General features: G+C 38.2%; 1 protein-coding gene across 1 annotated transcript in view; it reads left to right on the forward strand.

Annotated features, from left to right (window-relative positions):
• Positions 1-26,499, forward strand: part of COL21A1 (collagen type XXI alpha 1 chain) — a 133,328-nt gene that overhangs the window by 43,836 nt on the left and 62,993 nt on the right. The window contains exons 10-15 of the mRNA XM_056108986.1: positions 12,794-12,847; positions 12,931-12,984; positions 20,619-20,672; positions 22,495-22,548; positions 23,909-23,962; positions 24,075-24,128. Coding sequence (XP_055964961.1) covers positions 12,794-12,847; positions 12,931-12,984; positions 20,619-20,672; positions 22,495-22,548; positions 23,909-23,962; positions 24,075-24,128 — 324 coding nt within the window. The remainder of the gene's footprint in view (positions 1-12,793; positions 12,848-12,930; positions 12,985-20,618; positions 20,673-22,494; positions 22,549-23,908; positions 23,963-24,074; positions 24,129-26,499) is intronic.

A 26,499-nucleotide genomic window follows, 5' to 3' on the forward strand; every position in this document is an offset into this window, starting at 1 on the left:
GCCGTGCTATGGTTCCAGCATGGAAATTCCAAATTTTTTTGATGAGTCTAAAGAATGGCTATTCTAACAAGGAATTTCAATCAGAGTAAATGTACGACTTCTACTTGTCTAGAAGGTATTATTTAACTTTGTCGGAGAGAGGGTCAGCATATGTAATGGAACAGCCTAAGGAGCTGGTGTAACAAATTTTGGCATAATTAGTAATTATATAATACTTACATTAAGAAAGATTACAGTATGTACCTCTTTGGAGTGTTAGGGTTGGCTTATGATTGGGTTTCAGTCATACAATGCTTCTAGAGTTTAGGATACTCTAGGGATATGTAGAATCTGGAACTCATTTGCAGAAGAGTTTTTCTGGGAAAAACTTAAGAACCAAGAAGATAGCTGGTAAAGGAGGACTGAATGAATTTCAGGTATAATCAAAACAAGAGATGTTAGTCTGTATCTTGAAGAATCGTGATGGGAGATAGCTGGAAGGGAAGAAAAGCTAGAATTTCTGCTTGCAAAGTAGGCTTGATGGGGGGGGGGGGGTGTGAATTATTAATAATAGGACAATAAAGACCCAGGAGACAAGCTTTTAACATTTTTCTTCTTTTAGGCTCTTTACTAAATATGGTACCAATTGTGAACTCAAAAGTTTAAGAGCTGTGGGGAATTTGGGGCTGAGTGCCATGAAGATTAAAGACCTGGAAAATGGGATATGTTAGGACAGAAGCCAACGGAATGAGCATTACTTAGTTTGGAAAAGCAAATCATATGAAGTTGCTTAATTATGAGGTGTATGAAACACCCTTTAAGAGAGAATTGTTTCTACCTGAGTTCTCACTTCAGCTGGGTTTCTTAGTAAAGTGTTTATTGTTTCAGTATCTCTGTTAAACACACATACACACACACACACACACACACACACACACACTAAAATATAGACCATATGTTTTGAGTGAACTATCCTAAGCAGGGTAGTTTATCTCCTTTTTCTATAAAAATTTACTAAAAACTTAGTCCCTCCAAAATGTTTTAAACCGAGTTTAGAAAGGAAAACCCCAACTTTAATCTCAGGTCAGAGATAAAGTCCAGGGTAAGATACTCCTATTACAAGTGATTCAGATTCCATCCATCCCTAGTATCACTATGGTCTGTTGAGTATCTCCAAGAATGATTCCTAACCACAGGGATAAGAGTAAACTCTGTGAGACCCCCTCCCCGCCCCAAGGAACCCAGCCCTGGCAGCTGAAATTCTCCAGAACTCAACCACCGCCATGCTCATGGACACTTTCCACACACTCAGGCCAAGGCTCACCCATGAGTGAACCTATCCCTGGACTGCATGGCCGCAAAGCAGCCACAAGACACTTCATACCTCACACCATTCATATCCCAAGAGTATCAGGGACTTAAACTAGAAGGCAACCAATCTTAGAAGGAAATATATATTTACAGAATATGTATATGTGTGTGTGTATATATATACACACACATATATATAAGCACATAAGGCTCAACCTTTAATAACATAATAGTAATCCCTTATACAAGGGCCTAATGACCCCTGGGTGAAATACAACAATCTTCACACACTCTCTCCTAAGGGAAGTTTCTTTGGAGCAGTTTCAGTGTTTTTTTCATAACAAACAATACAAAATAAATTTTTTTCGGTTTTGCTTTGGGGCAGGGGTTTGAGATGGAAACATCCAAACTATGATAGCGGGAAGGTGTAATGGTGGTGGGATTGGTGTTTAAATATTAAGTGTAATCAAATAATGTGAACTACTTTATAAAAAGAAAAAAAAAGGGTAAGCTCTGGACGATAGCTGGGTGTGGCCTGACACTCCCCATCACCCCTAATTAGTCTTTTTCACCTATGTTTCCTAGACAAACTTTAGTTGGTAATTTTCTCTAACACTATTTTTAATATAAGTCTCATATGTGGTTTTTTCATATTTACCTCTTTTATTTTACAGATTTATATTTATGTTTATTTGATACATTATATTTGTAGTTACTTGTTTAATTAAGACACTCAATTTATTGTTCAAAAATACACTTAATATTAATGATTTTGAAGGCAAATTATGTGGGCTGGAGTGATAGCACATCAGGTAAGGCATTTGCCTTGCACATGGCCGACCCGGGTTCTATTCCCAGCATCCCTTATGGTCCCCTGAGCATTTCCAGGAGTAATTCTTGAGTGCAAAGCCAGGAATAGCCCCTGTGCATCACTAGTTGTGGCCCAAAAGGCAAAAATAATAAAAAATAAAAAGGTAAATTATGCTTATACAGTATCTTTTAAATGTAATCTCTATGAATACAAAGTGATTCTTGTTAGTATTTTTAAATTGGCCACTAGAAGTGACAAATTAGACTCAATAATTTTTTACATGTTTTCTCATCTTTCATTTAATGATGTATCCAATATTTGGCATGTGGATATCATGTTTCTACCAATATTCTAGGTGTGAAGAACATAGTAGTGAGCAAAATAGACAAGATCTTATAGCTGGTTTGAAACTATTAGGAAGAGACAGATCATGAACTTCCAATCATAACATTTAATAAATAAATATCATCAGAGATGATAAATATTATGGAAAAAGTAGTAAAGTCAGAGGAGGAAATGGCCAGAGAGGTAGTACAGGGGTTAGAACACATGCTTTGTGTGTATCCACCTGTGGTTGACTCCATGAACTACATTGTCCCATGAGAATCAGAGGATTCAGCCATTTAGACCATAAGCATTGCCAGATGTGACTCTGGAGACCTCTAAGCAATGCTGGGGTGTCCCAAGAAGTCCTGACAAAACATGATCCAAGCAGCTCCAATCCTTGGGTCCTCACATGGAATCACTGGCCAGCCTGGTTAGCTGAGAACCATTGGGAGTGTCCTCTGGATTCCTGAGGACAGTTTGGGACCCTCCATATATACATAAATTATTAAACAAATAATATTAGTTGCCTCAAAATGGTGTGCATTCTCCTCCTTTATTTATAACCATGGTATCACTTTAATTTATTTATTTTTGGTGGTATCAGGGATTGACTCCAGGGTCTCATGTGTGGGACATGAGCTCTATTGCTGATCCACTTCCTCGGTTCAGATCAATTTGAAATGTAACTTTACTGAGAGAATCGAGACAGTTGACATAGGTTTAATAAAAACTCATGAATCTCAGAGTCGACCTCTGCCTGCAGAGATTATTGTAAAAAAAATTAGTAGAGTTCTTTCATGTGTGGCGCAATGGATAACGCGTCTGACTACGGATCAGAAGATTCTAGGTTCATGTGTTTAGCTAAAGAAAATTATTATAGATAACAGGATGGTATTGCTTTGAATTTATCATCCATCCATCTTTACCTAATGGAGGTAGGGTGAGATTTCATTTTAGTAAATGTAGCTTATTTTTCTTTGAAAAGAGATTTAGTTCTCCCCACCTGAAAGCAAAATGCTTGTTGTCAAATGTAAATTGAATATATCTGTAAAATATTTTAAAATATCTCTGTGTTACTAAGTATTTGTAATTAATTCTACTATAGTTTCTCAAACAGTGTTAAAATCAACCATCTTACTACACAAGCCAAAAACCTGAGTGTCTTTCTACAATACTAACTAAATTGCTCTTCTCTAGCAAGTCATGAGGTTAATCTAAATAACCCTAAATGGATTCAAGTTCTAGCTAATATTCTCCTCTTTAAGGACTTCACAGTCGTCCTCATCATTTTTCTTATCCCCTAGATTCTATCCTCCACAGTGTAGAATGTGAAACTTTCAAAGCTCAAGTCTTAATATGTGGTCTTTCTGATAGTCACTAGAAGATCAAAGACTCACAACTAAAGCTATGCAACTAAACAAGTTTTAAGTCTAAGTTTCACTCTTCTAGTGCTAATATTATCTTTTCCATGGTTCTTTTCTCTCTGAATATGTTTGATCCTCTTATGCTCTGTGACACATTAAAAAAACTACCATCTAGACATTGTGCTTCTCTTGGTATTTCTTTGAGCTTGTTATTTCGAAAGCTTCTCATGTCCACAACCCATGGCGTTAAAATTCTTTCATAGCACTTTAGAAAGTGGTGTAATATTACATAAATAAATGTGTAATTTGGGGGGCAGGAGTGATAGCACAGCAGGTAGGGCGTTTGCCCTGCACGTGGCCGACCTGGGTTCAATTCCCAGCATCCCATATGGTCCCCCAGAGCACAGCCAGGAGTGACTCCTGAGTGCATAACCAGGAGTAACCCCTGAGCGTTGCCAGGTGTGACCCAAAAAGCAAAAAATAAGTGTAATTTTGCATACATAAATATCTAGAATTAATTTAAGTAAGTAAACAGTTAAAGCACATAGATTGACTGCTGGCTGGATTATATAGAAAATAAACTCTTTTATAGTATTTTTTATGTGGAAAGATGTAAATTTATAATATTCCTGAGTATTATGTAGAGCTATAAAATCTATCAATAACTAGAGAATGCACTGTAGACGCTTGATTTTGTGTTGCCATTCACCCCCTGTGTGTACCTAGGAGTGTCTATCAGAGATTGGGGGATTTTGTAAAACTGTGAAGAAAAGTGCATGAGAGTGTAAACTAGAATGACATTCTTGCATTTAAAAATGAAGAGTGGCTTGCAAAGTGATTTTTCTGGATTTTATTCTTATCTTTAAGTTAGGAAACAAATCTCTCTATCGTCTCCCTTATTAAAAATCTTCATATTTAGGTCAGAAGAGTGTTTTATAGTATGATTAGAATTGGACATAGAACAGATTGTGAACCTCACATATTTGATGATTTTATTCCTTAATTTCCATTTTAATGCTATACATCTTTCCTGGAGCTTTCTAACTATGAATCATGGAGGAAAATTAAATTGATTCTGTGTTTTTCAACACTAAATTTTGGCAGTGAGAATATTTTTTTCCTAAATTGCCCAGGCATATTTTTTTGGAAAATATATAAATACTGTTGAAGTTTTTTGCAGATGTGGGTGTACGAATATTTGGACCTGCTGATTGTAAAATGATAAAATTAATGTTGAATACTCTTATTCATTCTGTGACCAGGTGAAAAATAACATTTCTATAAGAAAACACAAAAACTTTTATTCCAAAAAACTGAAAGCAGCTATATAAAAGGCACACCATATTTTACTTTTTAGGAAATTTTTCTTGTTTTAATGGATCCTGCTTGACTCAACCAATATTTTATTTCTTTCAGTTCTTGGAAATTTTTCTGAGTTATGATATTCTCCCTTGGTAACCTTCATTTTCCTGATATTTAGTCCAATTTTCCCCATGAACTTCATTTAATCTCTACTACTGATTTTCCCAAGGATTCCCCAAATTGGGTAAATTTTTTGGGTGTTTCTTTAAAAAAATTTTTTTACAACACATGCTTCTTCTAGTAAATTAATCTTTTAATTTTAATACATCTATGTTTTTGGGCTGGAGCGATAGCACAGCGGGTAGGGCGTTTGCCTTACAAGCGGCCAACATGGCCGGCCCGAGTTCGATTCCTCCGTCCCTCTCGGAGAGCCCGGCAAGCTACCGAGAGTATTCGATATGCCAGACACAGTAACAACAAAGTCTCCAATGGAGACGTTACTGGGCCCGCTCGAGCAAATCGACGATCAACGGGAGGGCCTTTACCTTACCTATGTTTTTAAGAACTCATCTTATTAAAACAACAACCCAATTTTCTTACTGTGGAGAACATGACTAAATACCCCATATCTTAAGACAAAACCATACAATTTTAAGTATTTTGAGCATGTTCAGCATTAGATCTGCATAAATGTTTAAAAAAAATAGTTGAATCATATTGATCGTGGTTGGAATTCTTGGTATATCAATGGTGGCCATTAAAGCTACTGAGTAATATTCTATGTTAGTGTTCCCATGTATAAAGTTATTGAGTCAAAAGGAAGGAAAGAAACTTTTTTAATTGAATTCCCAATATATGCTAGACATGTATACTTGTGTCTCTATTTGTTCTCAAAAGTGAAGTCTATTTTGTTTTGATTTATGGTAAGAAACTGAGACTTACTAGGCAAAGTGACAACCAGAATCCCATGAAAGAAAAGGAAAAGCAAAACTTCAGCCCAAGATTATTTCAGATTAAAAATTCATTGTCTTTCCACTTCATTGCGTTACCTACAAGAAATTAGAGATTTGACGGCACATTGTGACTCAGAGCTGAGCTGGAAAGAAGCTAGAACAATGTTTCTTAACCTTTTTCTGTCCGTGGCCTCCTTGAACTTGTTTTCCTCCAGTGACCTGCTGTTCTATTAGTTGTCCTTCTAGTCTTGTGCTATGGCCTCAAGTTTATTCATTTTTCACTTGTGGCACCTTGGAATATCCTAGAGATTTTCAGGGTCCATAAGGTTGAAAACAGTCTTGAGTATCTTCATGTTGCTTTAATCCATTGAAATGCAAGTCACCCTCTGTAACAAATGCATCACGTTAAATTCTTTATTGAATTTTATGTTTTAAATGTTCTGCTTACCTCTTATTTGTGTGGATTGATTTTTTTAAATGAATCACTGTGAGGTACACACAGAGCTGTTCATGGTCAGGTTTCATACAATATTCCAACACCCATACTTCCATCAGTGTGCATTTCCCACCACAAATGTCCAGCATCTCAAACTCCAGACTGTCTTTATGGCAGATACGCTCACTCTCTCTGTTTCTCTCTTTCTTCCTCCCTCAGTCTCTTTCTCTTTCTCCCTCTTTCTCTTTCTCTCTCTTCTTCTCCCTCTCCTTCTCCCTCCCCCTCCTTTTTAACCATTGTGGTTTGCAATACAGATCCTGAGAGGTTATTGTGTTTGTTTTTAGCATACATTTTTTATCCAAAGTGATTATTTCCAACTATCTCTGTCATAGTTATCCCTTCTCTATCCCAACTGCCTTCTCCCCCAGCACTTGAGGCAGGTTCAAATTGTGAACTACTCCTGGCCCTTGTTTCTTCTGATCTTGGGTATTGGTCTCATATTATGGTTTATTTTTTTATATCCCACAAATGAGCATAATCATTCTATGTCCATTCCTCTCCTTCTGACTCATTTCACTCAGCATAATACTTTCCATTCCATCCATTTATAAGTAAATTTCATAGATTCTTTTTCCCCTAACAGTTGTGTAGTATTCCATTGTATAGATGTACCATAATTTTTTTAACCAGTCAAAATGGCAGTACTCTTCAAGGCATTATACAGATTCAGTGCAGTCTCTATAAGAATACCCATGACATTTCTCAAAGAAATAGACCGAACACTCTTGAAATTCATATGGAACAATAGACCCCATGAATAGATAAAGAAAAAAATTCTTGGGTGAAAGAAGATGGCAGGCATCACCTTCCCTAACTTAAAACTGTACTGCAAAAGTGACAGCAATCAAAACAGCATGGTATCGGAATAAAGACAGATCCACAGATCAATGGTACAGAGTTGAATATCCTGTCACAGATCCTCAAATATCTGACCACCTCATCTGTGATAAAGGAGCAAGAAATACGAAGTGGCATAAGGAAATCCTCTTCAACAAGCGGTGCTGGGAAAACTGGACAGCTACATGCAAAAAAGAAAATAAATGAACCCAGACTTCTTTCTAGCACCAGGCACAAAAATCAGGTCCAAAGAATCTCAACATCAGACCTGAATCCATAAGACATATGGGATGAAATATAAGCAGAACCCTTCACGACATTGAAACTAAAGAAATCTTCAAGGATGAAACACCACTGACCTTTGGGGGCGGGTATGGTGCTGCCAACAGGTCAACCTGTACCTGCGGGGTAAGTGCATCAACCTGATGGTGCCTCCAGGCTTCCTGACACCCCAAAATTGCTGTTCCTTTGACCGGGGCCCAAGAACTTGGGACCAAGTTTACAAAAACTTAAATGGCCATAAACTAAGTGTGTGGGAGCCATGCCCACAAGCCACCTCTGGCTCAGCTATACAAGCTCACTGATGGCCTTATTTCCGAGACCCATAGATAAATCTCAAAAGAGATCAAAAGCCAGAGACACAGCACTGAGTCCCAGAAGACTCCACTGAGCCAGCGATCTCTCTGGGCCCCATAAGGAGCCAATTTCACTGGTGCACCCCGGACAGAGCAGGTACACTCTCCCCGCCTACTCCAGATGGAATCCCGGCGACGAAGAGCTTCCACAAGCAAGGCCCAGGTATGCAAGTTCCAGGAATAAATCTCCTTGCCACATGGCAACAAAGGCACCAGGCTGTCCCTCCCCGGCTCCCCACCTGCTCATAGGCCTGGCTGTCACACCCTCAATGTGCCTCCAAGGTGCCATCTTAGTGCACCAACAGTCCTGGTCCAGAGATACCCAACTGAATCCCAAAATGGATTAATGCCCTACAGAAATGTCTCTGGAACCCAACCATCTACAATCTAAAATTCCAGAAATGTTTGTCTATAGCACCCATGATATGCAAAATGAGCAAGGGACTATAAATGATCTAGCATCTTCCCCTGGCAGGAAGACTTGAATGGTGGTGGGAAAATTTTGAACAAAACATAATGCCCCAAAGTAGAGAGTACTGCAGAAATTGTCTGCCATGGAGGCAGGGTGAGGACTGGGATGGGGGAAGGGGGACTTACTGGGGACATTGGTGGTGGAAAGTGTTCACTGGTGAAGGGATGGGTGTTCAATTATTGTATGGCTGAATCTCAAACATGAAAGCTCTATAACTGTATCTCACAGCGATTCAATTTAAAAAAAAAAAGTAGGGGCTGGAGCAACAGCACAGAGAGTGGGGCTTTTGCCTTGCACTCAGCTGACCTGGGTTCGATTCCCAGCATCCCATATGGTCCCCTGAGCATCGCCAGGAGTAATTCCTGAGTGCATGAGCCAGGGGCAACCCCTGTGCATTGCTGGGTGTGACCCAAAAAGCAAATAAATAAATAAATAAATAAATAAAAAGGTAATATGGAGTTATGCCCAATTCAATAAGCCTAATCAATAGCTGAATAAATAGCAGTATTCCCACATTTAAAAAAAAAAAACTGACCAAGAGTGTGAAAGCGAGGATAAACAAATGGGACTACATTAACTTCTTTAAAGAGGAGAAACAGTACGAAGCATTCGATCTTTTTTGCAAAATCTGGATTTTTTGAGAAAGCACTAACACAAATATGACATTTAACTTAACTGTTGAAAAATCTGAAAGAAAATAATCTATTAAATGTGACTGTTTCGGATGACCAACCATATTGATAAATAGCAAGTTTCCATAGAAACTTTCTTTTGAAGATTTCCATGAACATTCTTTTCCTCTGTGCACTCAGCATTTTTAACAAGTTAAAAGCAGACTGGCAAAATAGCCTTATTTTATCTGATTACACATTCTATAATCAGAAGACCTGATCCACCATGAATCATTTTCTTCAAACGAATGACTGTCAATTTACTAGTGATACAACTTTGGAGAAGTTGTTTTTGAGTCTACGTAACTTTTTTTTTTAAGGATGTTGTAAGGATTAAAGTGAATTAGTACATGTGAAGTCTTTAATCCAGAACGTGGTAAATACTACTTAAGTGACTTTTACCAATTTTACAAATTTCCCAATTTTTTCCCACTTGCAAGAGCTAGTTGTAAATGTCAGACGTTTTAGAGAGGTTTCTGAATCATCTAAACAACATCCTGGGTGACAGCATTATAAGTGATGTAGCTCTGAGTATGTCCCTAAGCAGTGACAGAACTGAAATTCAATTTCCGGCCTCTTTTGTTCCAGAGTTGTTGAGGGAAAGGGATTCTGTGATAAAGACGGTGGTAAAGACATAAGGCTGAACAAAATCGATGTAGACAGACTTCATGGTCTCTCTAGACCAATCTTTTTTTTAAAAGGATCCAGGATTTATTAAATTAAAAATACATATATTTTTCTAAGATTAAAGTGATGATCATGGCAAGTAAAAAAATTTCTAAGTCGATCTTAACATGAACTATATCACTGTACTCAATTTCAGGTTGCTATTGAAAGCTACATAAACATAATGTGGTTCCTTGGGAAGTTTTCACACTTGTGTGCACTCTGGATATGAAAATATGCCAAATCCTCTATTCACTGCTATCGGAGTGTATCAGACCAAGTGTCTAAGCTCAGGGAGGCCCAGAATTTAATGGCACTGAATCGTGTCCACCCAGAGAACATACAATATGTTTGAAAAATAAAAATGGTCTTAACACAGAAAGGTTGGTTATAAAACTCACTAAGAAAGTAAAATGTGTATGAATTAGGCAAGAGACTGAAGAGAAAGTTGAAGTAAAAAATTCTGGAGGAGCTTTAGAGATATTACAGCAAGTTAGGTGCTTGCCTTGCACTTGGATAGCCTGGATTCAATCCCCCCAAACCCCATCAGTTCCATAAAGCCCACCAGGAATGATCCCTGGGTACAGAGCCAGGAGTAAGTCCTGAGCACCATGGGTGTGGCCCAAAAACCAAAAAGAAAAAAAATCTGATGAAAGCATGATTATTTTGTTCTATGAATAAGTGAAGGAAAAGATGAGGCTTGGTGATAAAAAAAAAAATTTACACAGTCATCAATCTGGGAGTAACTAAGAGCATTTTACAAGATATAAAACACAAGTGCCTATAATGCCAGAAATATTAAATTAAGGCTGGTATTTCCGAAATGGCCATTGTGATTATTATAAAACCTAATAAAAACTCTTGTTTTTATTTTCTGACATTTGAAAATGTCAGAAAATCTGGGACATACAGTATCTCTGAAATTGTAGGTAATGTACTTAAAAATAGGTCTCTGAAATTATAGTTTGTGTACTATGAGTAGGTAAATGCAGTACAAATATCCATGGAAAACATATGGAAATGAAATTTGCAGAGTTGACAATGAAAATGTAGGATTAGAGAGAAAGTAAAGGAAATCAGACACTTGCCCTGCATGCAGCTGTCCTTGGTTCATTGCTGACAGTACAGATGGTCACAGATGTCACAGATATGGTCATAGACCTGAGCACAGGTCCAAGACTAGCTCCTGAGCACTATCCGTTGTGACCCCAAATCCCAGCTGTCCACCTCGTCACCCGAAAAGAATGAAGATGTAATTGGAAACATCAATAAAAAAAATCTGTGTAAATGTTCGACAGCTGAAAGATATTTATAAACAGTCAAATCGGAGAAAGATGGGATCTGAACAGAGTAGGTAAATGGTGGGATCTAAGTTCAAGTAGAACGTGTTTGTAGATGCCAACCAGAGTGGTCCTAGGAAAGTTGACGTTGAGTTTGGGAAACCTAGAAAAATAATGTTCAGATCAGACAGACATGGAGTTTTGTGATCATGTGCAAAGCGAGGAAAAAGTAATTTACGCCTCAGAAGGTTTGCTTTTCACCCAGATTCTGGGGGGATATGCATGAAGCAGTAGGGATAAAAGTGTTCTCAGCTAGGCGGCACAGTTTTGAGAATGGGGAATACACGGCAAGTCACAGCCATATTCTTTTAGTTATTTTCCGTGGATTTTTGAAATGAGCCATCAGGAGCTGTTACGTACTCAAGTATATGAAATATATTCATTGATCTGCATTTTTTTTGCAAAGTGAAATAATTTTATTTAGGGAGATAGGAGTGGTCTTAAGCATGGCTGGTTCAGTTGCCGTAATAGTGGGGGGGGGGGAATTATTACATTGCTTTTATCCTCCTCTTTCAGTGTTTTTTTCTTGAATATTTTGAGTATGCTTCAGAGTGTGAAGCATGCATTCAAGAGAGAATTTGGGTTTCTCTAGAGAAGAGAGAGCTGAAGGGACTCCATTACATAAAAGAGGAGTTAAGCATCTTAGAGTGAGAGGCAGAGACCCTCAGAATGAAGAATGGACCACCAAGGCTTACTTTATTCCAATGGTTAACTTGGATGATCTGGTATCACTGTCACTGTCATCCTGTTGTTCATTGATTTCCTTGAGCAGGCACCAGTAACATGTCCATTCGTCCTAGCCTGAGATTTTAGCAAGTGCCACATTGGAGGCTCCTTCAGGGTCAGGGGAATGAGACCCATCATTGTTACTGGGTTTTGGCATATTGAATACGCCACGGGGAGTTTGCCAGACTCTGCTATGTGGGCAGGATACTTTCGGTAGCCTGCCAGGTTCTCCAGAGTAAGAACTACATAATAAGATATCTGGGAGCTGGGTTTTATAGTCTCTGGGTCTTGGCCATTGATGGGATTACACGGCACTGGGGGCAGTTGGTGGGTGTAAAGCCTAGCTACTGGAAGATGGGGGATCTGGGTGGAGGAGGCCCAGTCCCGTCCCAATCCGAGCAGGCTTGGAGATCTTCACCCCGGGTCCTGCACACCTGGGTTCCTCTGCTGGTTCCTTCATGCGTGAGGCTCGTCTGAACATGTGGAAAGTGGTCTTAAGCATGGCTGTGACTGGTTCAGTTGCCGTAATAGTGGGGGAGGAAATTATTACATTGGTTTTATCCTCCTCTTTCAGTGTTTTTTTCTTGAATATTTTGAGTATGCTTCAGCTGTATAGAACATTTTTTTGGGAGTTGTGAAGACTAGTGCTGTTTTCCTACCTGCATATCCTTTCTACTGAAACACTATTGGGTAGTTTATATTAATATAGATATAGTTAACACCTCTTTTCTATCTATATATATATAAATAGGAATTTTGAATTAAGTATTGGACCCATTAGTTTCTTAAACAGTCAGGCTTTCTTAGCTTTAAGGTACTTGAGGGGGGAAAAGTTAGTCCTGAAATGGAGGGCTGCTCTTTGTTAATAAGATGAATAATTATTTTTTATTTTCTTTTCTACAGGGGTATCAGGGACTCTCAGGATCCCCCGGTGTTCCAGGATCTCCAGGAATACAAGTACGTGATGCACTTCTACACATTGTAGAAATACAAATTCTAGTGAGCCAAATTAACAGAATTTTATGTTGTGCCTCATTCAGGGAGCTCGAGGACTGCCAGGTTACAAAGGAGAACCAGGGAGAGATGGTGAAAAGGTAAATGCATGCAAACTAATATGCACCTGTTTGCTTCAGGAAGACAAGGAACTTCCTCGGGAAGACTTAGGATCTTACCCCTGAGTCCCTTCCTAGTCTTCACTTCGATGAATTTGAAGATTAGTAGGCTCAGAAGTTTGTTGGTCATCATTGAATAATAAAGTTCATAGGAGAACACCTTGTCACTAAATGAAAGTGGTTGTTCATAGAGGACCTGGACTAGATGTTGGCATTGCCCTGATAATTGTGTTCTCTCCTTGTGGTTAAACTCCATGGGGAGCTGTTCCTTAGAGTGCAGTGAACTATACAAATGGAATGTGTTACTGTGCTTGTTTCAAACAACCCAGGGCTCTTGCATCTTTTAATATTTATCTGTCTGCTAGGTAGCCCACATGTGGACTGGAGCGATAGCACAGTGGTAGGGCATTTGCCTTGCACGCAGCCAACATGGCCAACCCGAGTTCGATTCCTCCGCCCCTCTAGGAGAGCCCGGCAAGCTACCGAGAGGATCTCGCCCGCACGGCAGAGCCTGGCAAGCTCCCCGTGACGTATTCGATATGCCAGACACAGTAACAACAAAGTCTCCAATGGAGACGTTACTGGGCCCGCTCGAGCAAATCGATGATCAATGGGAGGGCCTTTACTTTATTTTTTACTAGGTAGCCCATTGGATTAGCTTTACTGGATTTATCACTTTGTGATTCTAAGACGTACAGATAATACTGTACTGTAATATCGTTGACTCTCCTTTTTGCAGCAATTAGGTTTGCCTGACTTACTAGAGTCCATGCTTTTAAAGTATGTTAGTGTCACTTCATGGATCCAGTCACTAAAGCCAATAGGATCTCCAGGGATACAAATATGTTTGGGGACTATATAAAAGTCTTATGTATGTTTTGGAACTATAATGTTAAAAAAATATTATACTAATGTAGAAAAAAGCTACAACTGCTGATACAATTCTAGAATTATAATGGACTAGATAACAAAACTGAAATATTAAAATGAATAGATGTCAATTTATGTGGAAATTGTTGTTTCTGATTGCTGGGTTATGAAGTCCTTGTCTGAGACTTAATTAAGCTTTTTGCTGCGTTAGGAAGTGTTGTGCAGTCCAGAGACTTCAGGATCTATGGTCTAGGTCGATGTGCCAATACGGTTGGGGGTATGGGAGGTGGGTGTGGCTGCAGGGGCTTTTGGAAGTATGGGGGGTAAGGAGGAGGCTACCCACCCCCAACTCCAAAAAAAAAACACCAGTATTTTCAGCTTGGGTACTTGAAGTTATTCATAGATTGGTGTCTCTGCAGAGAATCTATATGAAGTGATGGAGTTGAGCCCTTGTAGTGGTAGGTGTGAGTTCTACTGCCAGAGCTTCGGTTGGGTGGGTATTAGACCTCCCTGTGGACTATAAAGTTATTGCACCTTAACCACTACCAAAGTTTCCAGAATCTTCCACCACTATCCTTATGTCACTTTGAAACGACCTCCCACCACCCTGTGTTTCACGTCTCCTTGTTAACTTCAATCACGTTAACAACTGCCAAGAGTTTGTCATTGTTTTGATACTGTCTATTCTCTTGTTTTGTTTATATTCTACAGAAGAATATTTCTCCTTCTTTCCTCTGATTTGTTTTTCTTAATATGATGTCCTTCGCTTCTGTTCAAGTTGCAGCAAACAATAAAATTTTGTCTTCTGTAATTTATAGCTACATATTATTTCATCATGCATATATGCCACAATGTTATTTGTTCACTTGTCCTTGGACATTTGTATTGGTTTTATATCATAGCTATTGTACATAGCATTTCAGTGCACACTACCTTTCATTTGTATTTTTAACAGGTGATTTTCTATTTTCGGATAGATACTAAGCAGTGCAATTACTGGACCAGATGGAAGCTCTAGTATTATATTTTTTAGAAGTCTCTTTACCGTTTTCCATAGAGGCTGGAATCAGACCTCATTCCCACCAACACTGAGTTTTATTTTTCTACCACATCCTTGCCAATACTGGTTGTTTCCAGTTTGTTTGATACACGCCAATCTCATCGGTGTGCAGTTTTATCTCATTGTTTTTTTTTTTGACCTGATAAATGATGGTGATGCCTATAGGCTGACCTATTTCCTCTTTTGAGAAATACCTGTCCATCTCCTCTCCCCATTTTTGATAGGATTATTGTTTTGTTGTTGCTGACCTTTGTGAGTGCTTTACATATTTTAGCTATTAGCCCTTATGTGGTTTATGATGCGCAACTATTTTCTCCATCTGTGAGGTTTTTTAAAAAGTTTTTAAGACTTTTTAAAGAAAGTTTAGTGCATTTCTTTTGCCATGCAAAACCACTTTAATTTACCAATGGAGTCAAATAATTGACGATACCTTGAGTTCCATATACTGTAAAGTCTATGTTTTCCTCAATGTATTTTGTGAATTATGCTCTGATCTTAGAGTTCCATCCAATTTGAATGAACTTTTGTGGGTGATGTGTATTCGACACTGGTTTCAAAGTTTCCATGTGTCAGTCTAGTCTTCCAAGCACAATTTGGTGAAGAGGCTTACCTTGCTCTACTTCACGTACCTAGCTCTTTCATCAAGATTACTATCTATATCTCTGAGGATTTATCTTTAGTCCTTCAGTTCTGTGCCACTGGACTGAGAGTCTTCTTTTATTCCAGTATTACGCAGTTTAGATTACTATGGCTTTATAGTATAACATAAAGTCATGGATACGACACCTCCCATCTCTTTTTTTTTCAGAATTTTTTCCTGAGTTTTATGATTCCCTGTAAATTTTAGTAGAATTTATTCGAATTCCTTGAAAGAGATCCTCAGAATTTTGGTGGTAATTACTCTTTATATGTATAGTGCTTTGGATATAGAATGTGGTCAATCGATGTTAATTTTTCCAATCCATGAACACAGAATATATTTTTATTTCCTGAATTAGTATTAATCTTTATAATTCTATGGCTATACGATTTGGTCAGTGTTAATTTTTCCAATTCATGAACAGGGAGTATTTTTTTTACTTCCTGATATCTTTTTTTATTTAGTCACTTACAGTCTTTTTATGTCCTTTGTAATACTTATGCGTTTGATGTTTTTGAAATCTATTTTAAATATGGTTCTTTTTTATTTCTTGATCTTCTAGTTAGTTGTTTGCATATAGAAAACAACCAATTTCTGCGCATCGGTTTTGTAGACTGCTACTTTGCTATTTGGTTTATTGTTTCCAAAAATATTTTAATGGTTCCGTAGGGTCTTCTAAATATATTATTTTATCCACAAATGGTGATATTTTACCTTATTCTTTTTCAATTTGGATCCTTTTGCTTTATTTTTCTTGCCTGAGGCTGTGGGGAATATCTCCAAAACGAGATTGAAAGATACTTTTTAAAAAAAAAAGGTGGACATCTTCTTGTGCCTGATTTAAGAAGTAAAGCTTTCAGTTCTTGCCATTGAGCATGATGGTGGCAATGAGTTTATTGTGCATGGCCATTAGTCTCTTGAATTAATGATATTACTACCATCAACTCCTCCTCCCTTTCCCTTCTCCTGCTTGTATTGATATAAAGTTACTGCTCTCAGCCTTAGCCCCCCCCCCACCCCACCCCATCCCACCAAAGTACCCATCACCCTTCACCACTGTCCATATGGCATCTCTGGTTCAATTTTTGTCCCACACTCTTTGTTGATCTGTTTGGGTATCCAAGGCCAATGATTTTTTTTTTGCCTTTTTTTCTTTCTTTTTTATTTTATTTAATTTTTAATTTTTATTGGGCTGGAGCGATAGCACAGCGGCAGGGTATTTGCCTTGCACACAGCCAGCCCGGCCGAGCCGGGTTCGATTCCTCTGCCCCTCTCGGAGAGCCAGGCAAGCTACCGAGAATATCTTGCCCATATGCCAAACACAGTAACAACAAGTCTCAAAATGGAGATGTTACTGGGCCCGTTTGAGCAAATCGATGAACAATGGGAGGACAGTGTTTGTTTTTGTTTTTTTAATTTTTATTAGTGAGACATCATGAGGTACAGTTGTAGACTTGCAAATTTTTGTGCTTGGGTTTCAATTGTTTAATGCTGTCTATTCTCTTATCTTATCTTTCTCTGCACCACAGATTAGTGAAATCATCTGGAATTGGTCTTTTTTATCTCTGGTTTATTTCACTTCACTTTATACCTTCCAGTTCCATCCACATAGCATCAAGCTGCACAATTTCAATTGATACAGAGCCTTGTATCCATATTATTTTTTTTGTATCCATAACGTTTTGAGGGTTTTTTTTCATAAAAGGATGTTGAATCTTGTCAAAAAAATTCTCTGCATCTACTTATACAATTTATGTAATTTTATATTTCTTTTTGTATGATATACTATAGTATTTTTGTATATTGAACCACCCTTACATCCTTGGAACAAATCTCACTTAGCATGGTGTATCATCCTTTTGATACATTGTTGAATTTGATTCCATTAACTTAATTTTTAAAGCAGAGTCGTATGTGTAAATTATTTTTATGCATCTTTCCATTTGATAAAACCTGTACCAGTTTTATTACTATAATAGATGAAATATTAGTGTCGTAAAAATAGCATGCTCAGACAGAAACGGGAAACAAGATATAAACTACACCTATAGATAGGATCAATATAATTAAGGTTGCCTTAGGAGAAGAGGAGAGAGAGGTAAGGGGACATTAGTGTGAGGATATTTTTTAAAAGTAACAGGGAAAAAAATCTTGACATAATGTCACAGATTTCAGAAATAAAAGTGAGTGGGATATACTTGGGAGACACTTTAGATATTTTACCACAGTATTAAAAAGCCACAGTTTGATAAAAGATGTTTTCTACTAAGTCATTTATTTTCTCTAGATACTTTGGCATTGTGTTAATAAGGTATATTCCTATTGTAAAAATTTTAAAATTTAAAAATGCACAGCATTCATATCTTAGATACACAGATGTGAACTGTATCTATTTTATGATTTTATAGTTTCTCATGCTGGTTGCATAAAATTTTGATTGCTAAAAAAAGTGTCTATGGAGTATAATGCCTCTGCAACTTTTAAGTTATTTTATGTTGGGCATATTAATATCTCTGAGCCTTACTTTTTTAAATTGACACAGTGAGTGTTTCTTTGTAAGTATGTTGTAAGAACTAAATGAAACAATAAATTAAAAGTACTTGGTGTGGTTTCTAGTGCAGTTTTTCTTAAATAACTATTTGCTGTTTTCCTTCACTTATTAAACAGCATCATTGCAACTGAAATGTGGATATGGGTGGTTGACTCTGGGGAAGCAATGGTCAGACTGGTCATGAGGGAAAACAGGAAGGGTGAGGAAAAGAAACAGAGAAGATGAAATGAGTTCAAGCAGCTGTATAACCTGGGAAGGCAGTTAGAGGGATAGAGCAACAAGAATAATCAGATAATTCCTGAGGAAGTAGTACAAATTTTGTGTCTAATGAGTGTCCCTAATATTTCCTAGACCTTCAAAAGGGTCTTATAATTTGCTCATCTTCGTAGCAGTAGAATGAGTTTCATGGGAATAGATGTACTCACATTTAAAACATAAATAAAGAAAAAGTCATGTTATAAGTGTGTTAATCACAGTTACTCTCTTATTTGGGGCCATTGTGCCATTCTTTTAAGAGAAGGCACAGATTCTATTGAATTAAATAAGAGAAACAATATATGCATTTATATATAAATCTCTGATTTCAATCCGGTCACTGTCACTGTCCTGCCGTTGTTCGTTGATTTGCTCGAGCGGGCCCAGTAACGTCTCCATCGTGAGACTTCTTGTTACTGTGTTTGGCAGGCGAGATACTCTCGGTAGCTTGCCGGGCTCTCTAAGAGGGGCAGAGGAATCGAACTCGTCAGAATTGGTTGTTTTCTCAAATGCATTGTCAATGAACATAAACCATTGTGACACAATGTGGTCACTATGGATCACCTTCTTATAAATCTCTTCCTCAGATTTTCCACAACTTCAGAGAATTTGATTAGGGTTAAATTTTGGCTATTGTGAACATTGCTGCAAAGAACGTGTAGGTACAGTTGTCATTTCCACTGTAGTTTTTTGCATCCTTGGGATATAATCCCAGAAGTGATATTGCGGGGTCATATGGAAGCTCAAGTTTTAGTTTTTGAGGATTGTCCGTATTGTTTTCCAGAAAGGCTGGACTAGTGGGCATTCCCACCAACATTGGAAGAGTGTCCCTTTTTCCCCATATCCACACCAGCACTGGTTGCTTTTGTTCTTTGCAATGTGTGCCAGTCTCTGTGGCGTGAGATGATATCTCATTGTTTTTTTGATTTGCATCTCCCTGATGGCTAGCGATGTGGAGCATTTTTTCATGTGCCTTTTGGCCGTTTGTATTTCTTTTTTGAGGAAACTTCTGTTTATTTCTTCTCCCCATTTTTGATGGGGTTGGAGGTTTTTTCTTGTACAATTCTACTAGTGTCTTGTGTATCCTGGATATTAATCCCTTGCCATATGGGTATTGGGTAAATATTCTTTCCCATTCTGTGGGCTCTTTCTGTATTTTGGTCACTATTTCTTTTGAAGTGCAGAAACTTCTTAGTTTGATGTAGTCTCATATGTTTATGCTTGCTTCCACTTGCATGGTCAGTGCTGTTTAATCTTTAAAGATGTTTTTAGCTTCAATGTCATGGAAGTTCTGCCTACATTTTCCTCTATGTACCTTATGGATTCATGTCTGATATTGAGGTCTTTAATCCACTTTGATATGACTTTTGTGCCTGGCATTAGACAGAGGTCAGAGTTCATTTTTTTGCAGGTAGCTATCCAGTTTTCCCAGCACTGCTTGTTGAAGAGGCTTTCCTTGTTCCACTTCACATTTCTTGCTCCTTGGTCAAAGATTAAGTGGTCATATATTTGGGGGTCTGTGACAGAATATTCAACTCTGTTCCAGACCTCAGGTCTGCAGGTCTGTTTCTAGCCCAGTACCATGCTGTCTTAATTACTACTGCTTTGTAGTAACCTGTAAACTTAATGTCATAATTTTCAGTTAAGAATATATCCTTTTGAGGCTGGAGCAATAGCACAGCAGGTAGGGCGTTTGCCTTACACGCGGCCAACCCAGGTTCCCAGCATCCCATATGGTCCCCTGAGCACTGCCAGGGGTGATTCCTGAGTTCAGAGCCAGGAGTAACCCCTGTGCATTGCCAGGTGTGACCCAAGAAGCAATATATATATATATATATATATATATACATACATATATTATATATATCCTTTCTAATCTGGATGGGCCCTCAAAGGATGACTCTCTAGAGTGCTAGCATTAAATCACTTCAGTTAACTCCTGTTTGTCACTGTAAATGTTTAAGTATTTTAAAGAATTGGTGGATGCTAAAAGTGGAGTCATAATTGTTAGTTAGTTTCCTCAAGCCTTCAGTTTTTCTTCTTTGTTCATACATGAAACTATTAAATAAGATTTCTCTGTCATAAAGGTAAGTTATTAAAGTAATTTTCATTTAACTGTAAATTTAATTAATTTGCATTTAACAGCACATTTAATTTTTGACAGGACTGCGGTTGAAGAATTTATGATATTTCCTTTGGCAGAATGTTTTTTCTTTAATTAATTTCAATTTTATTTTCAGGGTGACCGTGGACTTCCTGGTTTCCCTGGGCTTCATGGAATGACAGGATCAAAGGTTAAAGAAATGTTTCCTTTAAATTAGGGATGTCATATTTCATTTGAATTGAGAGTGTATTATGCTATTACACATGCATTATAAACGGAATTTGAATGCTCAAAATGTAATTAAAGATGCGTTGAAATAGGGTTTCAGAAGCATTAAAATCGAATCAATCTCTTGACTTTTCTGATGTAAACATGAGTCTTTAAGTCAGACTGATGACTATCATATTTTTTAAAACAACTAAACATTTCAAGAATTGCAAAATGTTTACTCTTATGAGCTTTAAGCACAAAGTCAACTATCATCAAAAGTTTAATAACAGCAGCTTTCTTTTAAAAAGCTGCTTGTTGTCATTTTTATTTTTAGCTTCTTACATATGGTATCCATCAATATGGGCAGTGGACCTATGAGAGAGACAAATGTTTTTATAAAGAATTTTACTTTAGGGGCTGGAGCGATAGTACAACGGGTAGGGCATTTGCCTTGCACGTGACCGACTGAGTTCAGTCCCCAGCACCCCATATGGTCCCCTGAGCACTGCCAGGAGTAATTCCTGAGTGCAAAGCCAGGAGTAAACCCTGTGCACTGCTGGGTGTGACCCAAAAATTAAAAAAAAAAAAAAGAATTTTACTTTAAGTTTCAAGTGTGGAGGAGAGTGATAGTACAGGAGGCAAAATATTTGCCTTCTATGTGGCCAAGACCCTCCCGTTGATCATCGATTTGCTCGAGCGGGCCCAGTAACGTCTCCATTGGAGACTTTGTTGTTACTGTGTCTGGCATATCGAATACTCTCGGTAGCTTGCCGGACTCTCCAAGAGGGGCCGAGGAATCGAACTCGGGTCGGCCATGTTGGCTGCCTGCAAGGCAGACGCCCTACCCACTGTGATTCCCAGCAACACATATGGTCCCCTGAGCACTTGCCGGGGGTCACTCCTGAGCACAAAGCCAAGAATAGTTCCTGAACACCACTGGGAATAGCCCCAGGCCCAATTTCCCCTGTTCAACTTGGAAAGTTTTTTTGTTTAGCATTATTTTTTCTAGAAACACATAATTGAGTTTCTGGGAATTTGTATTATTGTTATTACAATGCTCTTTTGGAACTCTGGAATGATAGCACAGCGGGTAGGGCATTTGCCTTGCACACAGCCGACCCAGGTTCGATTCCTCCGCCCCTCTCAGAGAGCCTGGCAAGCTACTGAGAGTATCTCGCCCACATGGCAAAGCCTGGCAAGCTATCTGTGACGTATTCGATATGCCAAAAACAGTAACAACAATTCTCACAATTTGTTGTGAGACGTTGCTGGTGCCCTCTTGAGCAAATTGATGAACAACGGGAGGACAGTGCTACAATGCTCTTTTAATTAGTCATTGTTAGTGAAACTTCATTTATTCCAGTTAATGAAGTACATTTTAAAAGACATGCAATGAAATATAACAATAGATTTGTAGATAGATAAATAAATCTTTAGATCTTTTGATTAAAAACATAAAGATAAACATGATGAACAAAGATTAGGTTAATATTATTTACATAAAACTTAAATTTCCAGGCATAAACTTTATGAACTTCTAGTACTGAAAATTGATGAATAAATTTACTCTATGGAAATTTCATTAATGATAAGTCATGTTATAGATTCTGTTTGCATTTTTCCTTATTTTTCTTTCCAAAGCCTAGAAAAAAGACTTCTACAAATGAATTTTAAAATACTTTATTTCTATTTTGTCTTATGTTGACTCATATATTGAAGTCTGCTATTTAAAGTTAATGATACTTTACTTGCTAAGAGGAATCATAATTCTTTAAAATTTAATGTTTATATTTGTCTTTTAGGGTGAAATGGGCTCCAAGGGACATAAAGGATCTCCTGGATTTTATGGCAAAAAGGTATCATAAGACAAAGTATCTATATTGAAATTTTCAGTGTGATAATAATAGAAAACAATAATTTCGGTTCCGGCTCACCATTAGAACAATTATAGCTTTGTTCCTCTTTCTCAAAGATTCATTTGGAACAACTGAAAAATAGCTAATAAATGTTGAGTATGGTCTTCTGTAAGAACACATGTAACACTGCAGCACTGTCCTCCCATTGTTCATCGATTTGCTCGAGTGGGCACCAGTAATGTGTCCATTGTGAGACTTGTTGTTACTGTGTTTGGCATATTGAATACGTCACAGGGAGCTTGCCAGGCTCTGCCTTGTAGGTGGGATACTCTCGGTAGCTTGCCGGGTTCTCCGAGAGGGACAGAATAATTGAACCAGGGTCGGCCGGGTCAACCACGTGCAAGGCAAACACCCTACCCGCTGTGTAAGCTTAAAATTTATGTTTGTAGAATGTTACTGGGCCCACTCGAGCAAATTGATGAACAACAGGACAGTGACAGTGAATATTAGCTAGAAATATTTAACTACTCAACAATATGTCCATAGGCAATAGATACATATTAGGGCCTTCCTATTTCTCTGTAGAATATTCTTTCTTATACTTTAAAATTCTTATCATTTAAAATTTTTTCAATATGCATATATTTAGATATTATAATGAGGTAGGATTATAATTACATCTGAAGTAACAACAATAAGAAAAAAGGGTAAAAATCCAATTTCTTCTTGAACGCTATTCTCTCACAGGATTGTAATAAATATTTAAATATCTGCATTTAGATTAATAGGATATACATGTGCCCAGCATTTTCAATGTCTTTTAAAATTTTTTTAATTGAGAGTCTGTCATGTATAATGCTGTTAGTAATGGTTTCTCATGCATATAATTTCAATAGTACACACACCACCAGGGTGCCCCTCCCTCTCTCAAGGACCCCATGGGCTCTCCTACCCAAACCCCCACCCCAACTTAACTATGGGGACCTGCCCTCCCATTATGTTGCCTGTGGACATTAGTTACTACCTTGCTCTATAATTTTAAGTTCCGCATATGAGAGAGATCATTCTGCACGTATCCCATTCTGTATCATCCCAGACTTCACTCAGCATGATATCCTCTAGTTCCAGTTCATCACCACACTGAGTACAATCGCCATAATAAGGAAAAAACCCAAACATCCAGCTACACACTAATGGATCAAAATATTGTGGCATATATGCCCAATGGAATATTATGCAGCTCTTGGGATGAACAAGATCATGCAACTTGCGGCAACATGGATGGAACTCGAGGATACCAAGGTCTTATTTTCAAACATGATGGCATGAATTGATGTTGAAGTGTTTGTTTTGTCCGCAGGGTGCAAAAGGTGAAAAGGGAAATGCTGGTTATCCTGGCCTTCCTGGACGTGCTGTGAGTTTGCTGGAAGAGTTCCTTAACATTTTACTTTCAATTACAAAATATCTCAGATTTCCTTAAAAGTAAACATTACTGTAAAAAAAAAACTGCATTTCTTTTTTTTCAGGGAGAACCAGGAAGGGATGGAAAGGATGGATTACCTGGTAGTCCTGGTTACAAGGTATAAATTTTTTTATTCTGTAACTTGTGAGGAAACATTAGAAAAGTCTGCTGATAAAAGACATTTTTACAAATAACACTGGTGTGAACTATCACTATCACTACCACTATCTTTATCCTCCCGTTGTTCATCGATTTGCTCGAGCGGGCCCAGTAACGTCTCCATTGTGACACTTGTTACTGTGTTTGGCTTATCGAATACATCACGGGGAGCTTGCCATTCATCTTGTTTATTTATCTTTATGTTTTTAATCAAAGATCTAAAGATTTATTTAATTATCTATCTACAAATCTGTTGTTATATTTCACTGCATGTCTTTTAAAATGTACTTCATTAACTGGAATAAATGAAGTTTAACTAACAATGACAAATTAAAAGAGCACTGTAGCACTGCCCTCCCATTGTTCATCAATTTGCTCGAGCGGGCACCAGTAACTTCTCACAGCAATTTGTGAGATTTGTTGTTACTGTGTTTGGCATATTGAATACATCACAGGGAGCTTGCCAGGCTGTGCCGTGTGGGCAGGATACTCTTGGTAGCTTGCCGGGCTCTCCAAGAGGGATGGAAGAATAGAACTCGGGTCGGCTGTGTTGGCTGCGTGCAAGGCAAACGCCCTACCCTCTGAGCTATTGCTCCAGCCCGGGGTAAACTAGTGAACTAAAATTGTCGAGTGTAATTTTAAGATTGTGCTAAACTTCTTTCAGTCTTGTCTAGCATCAACTTGACAACCTGCCTAGCAACAAACTCTTACCTGGGTAGAAAGCCCCACAAGGGGCAGCTGGGGAAAACCCTTTAAAGGCCAACTTGGAACAAAGAAGGGGCACCCAGGGGATTTCTGTGCTGTTAAGCACGTGTAGTGTCTAAGCACCTGTCGCCCCCACCCCTCCTCTTGAGATGTGCACTTGCATATCTTCATGTTTTAACTCTGGCACGTGTACCTGGGGCTGACTCTCCACTCTGAAGAAGACTTTTTTTTCTCTTTTGAGCACCTTACTCGTTCTTTCTCCCCCATGCATGCCCCAAACTTCCAGATAAAACCTGTTTTTACTTCAAAAAAATTTTTTTTTCTGTTTTAGAAAGTCGCAGTATGTTAGAAATTGAGTTTCCTTGATAAATTGAGTTTCCATTCATGATTCTGTTTGCCAAGTTCAAGGCTGTGGTTTTGAGGCCGTCTCTCAAGGGCTTGAGGCTTATATGCTTCACACTGTCAACTTTGTCAGTTGTGTGGTGTAAGTATGAGAGAATTAAAGCAAGAGGAACTGCAAAGAATCAGTCATTCACCTTACCTGAAAAAACTTAAAGGCATATAGTCTTATAATAGTGGAACAGAAGCATCATATTTTTACATAAAGATACACACACACACACACACACACACACACACACACACACACACATACCACCCTCTCTCTTTTTCAGTTAACAAAAAGACGTAGGCATTTTATGTATTCAAGTGTTTGTATCTAGAATGTTAACAGCCGATCTCTGTTCTATTTTAAACTTTTTTCAGTTTATCTTGTGTAATTTTTTCTGCCATTGAGGTCACCTGGTCAAACAATGGGTTTAGAAATGCATTTCTCTCTTTTTATTTATTTTTTAATTTTTATTAGTGAAACACCATGAAATACAGTTGTAGACTTACAAATTTTTGTGCTTGGGTTTCAATTATACAATGATCAAATACCCATCCCTCCACCACTGCCCATTTTCCATCACCACGGATCCCAGTATCCTTCCCACACCCCATTGTGTGATTGTAACTCAAATATGAAAGCTTGTAACTATCTCATGGTGATTCAATTAAAAATAAAAAGGGACATAGAAAGATTGCATTCATCTCTTTTTATTTTTAATTGGATCACCATGAGATAGTGACAAGCTTTCATATTCGAGTTACAATCACACAATGATCAAACACCCATCCCTCCACCAGTGCACATTCCCCACCACCAATATCCCCAGTATACCCCCCTTTCCCACCCTTCCCCTGCCTCCATGGCGGACGATATTCCCCATACTCTCTCTACTTATGGTTCGCCATACATATACTGAGAGGTTATCATGTGTGGTCCATTATCTACTTACAGCACACATCTCCCATCTCGAACAATTCCTCCAACCATCATTTTCTTAGTGATCCCTTCTCTCTTCCAGCTGCCTGCTCCCCTCCTCTCAGAGGCAGGCTTCCATTTCTCCTCCTGCCTTTTCTCCCCTCCCCTGGACTTCTGTCTCCTCCTCTCCTCTCCCTTTACCTTCCTTTCCCTTTCCTTGGCTTTTGGACCACACCCTGCCATGCTTAGGGTTTAGTTATCTCCTGGCTCTGTGTGCAGGGATCATTACTGATTGTTTCAGAGGACCAGATTTGATGCC

The sequence above is a fragment of the Sorex fumeus genome, unplaced genomic scaffold, assembly GCF_029834395.1.
Source record: "Sorex fumeus unplaced genomic scaffold, SorFum_2.1 ptg000241l, whole genome shotgun sequence".
NCBI lineage: Eukaryota > Metazoa > Chordata > Mammalia > Eulipotyphla > Soricidae > Sorex > Sorex fumeus.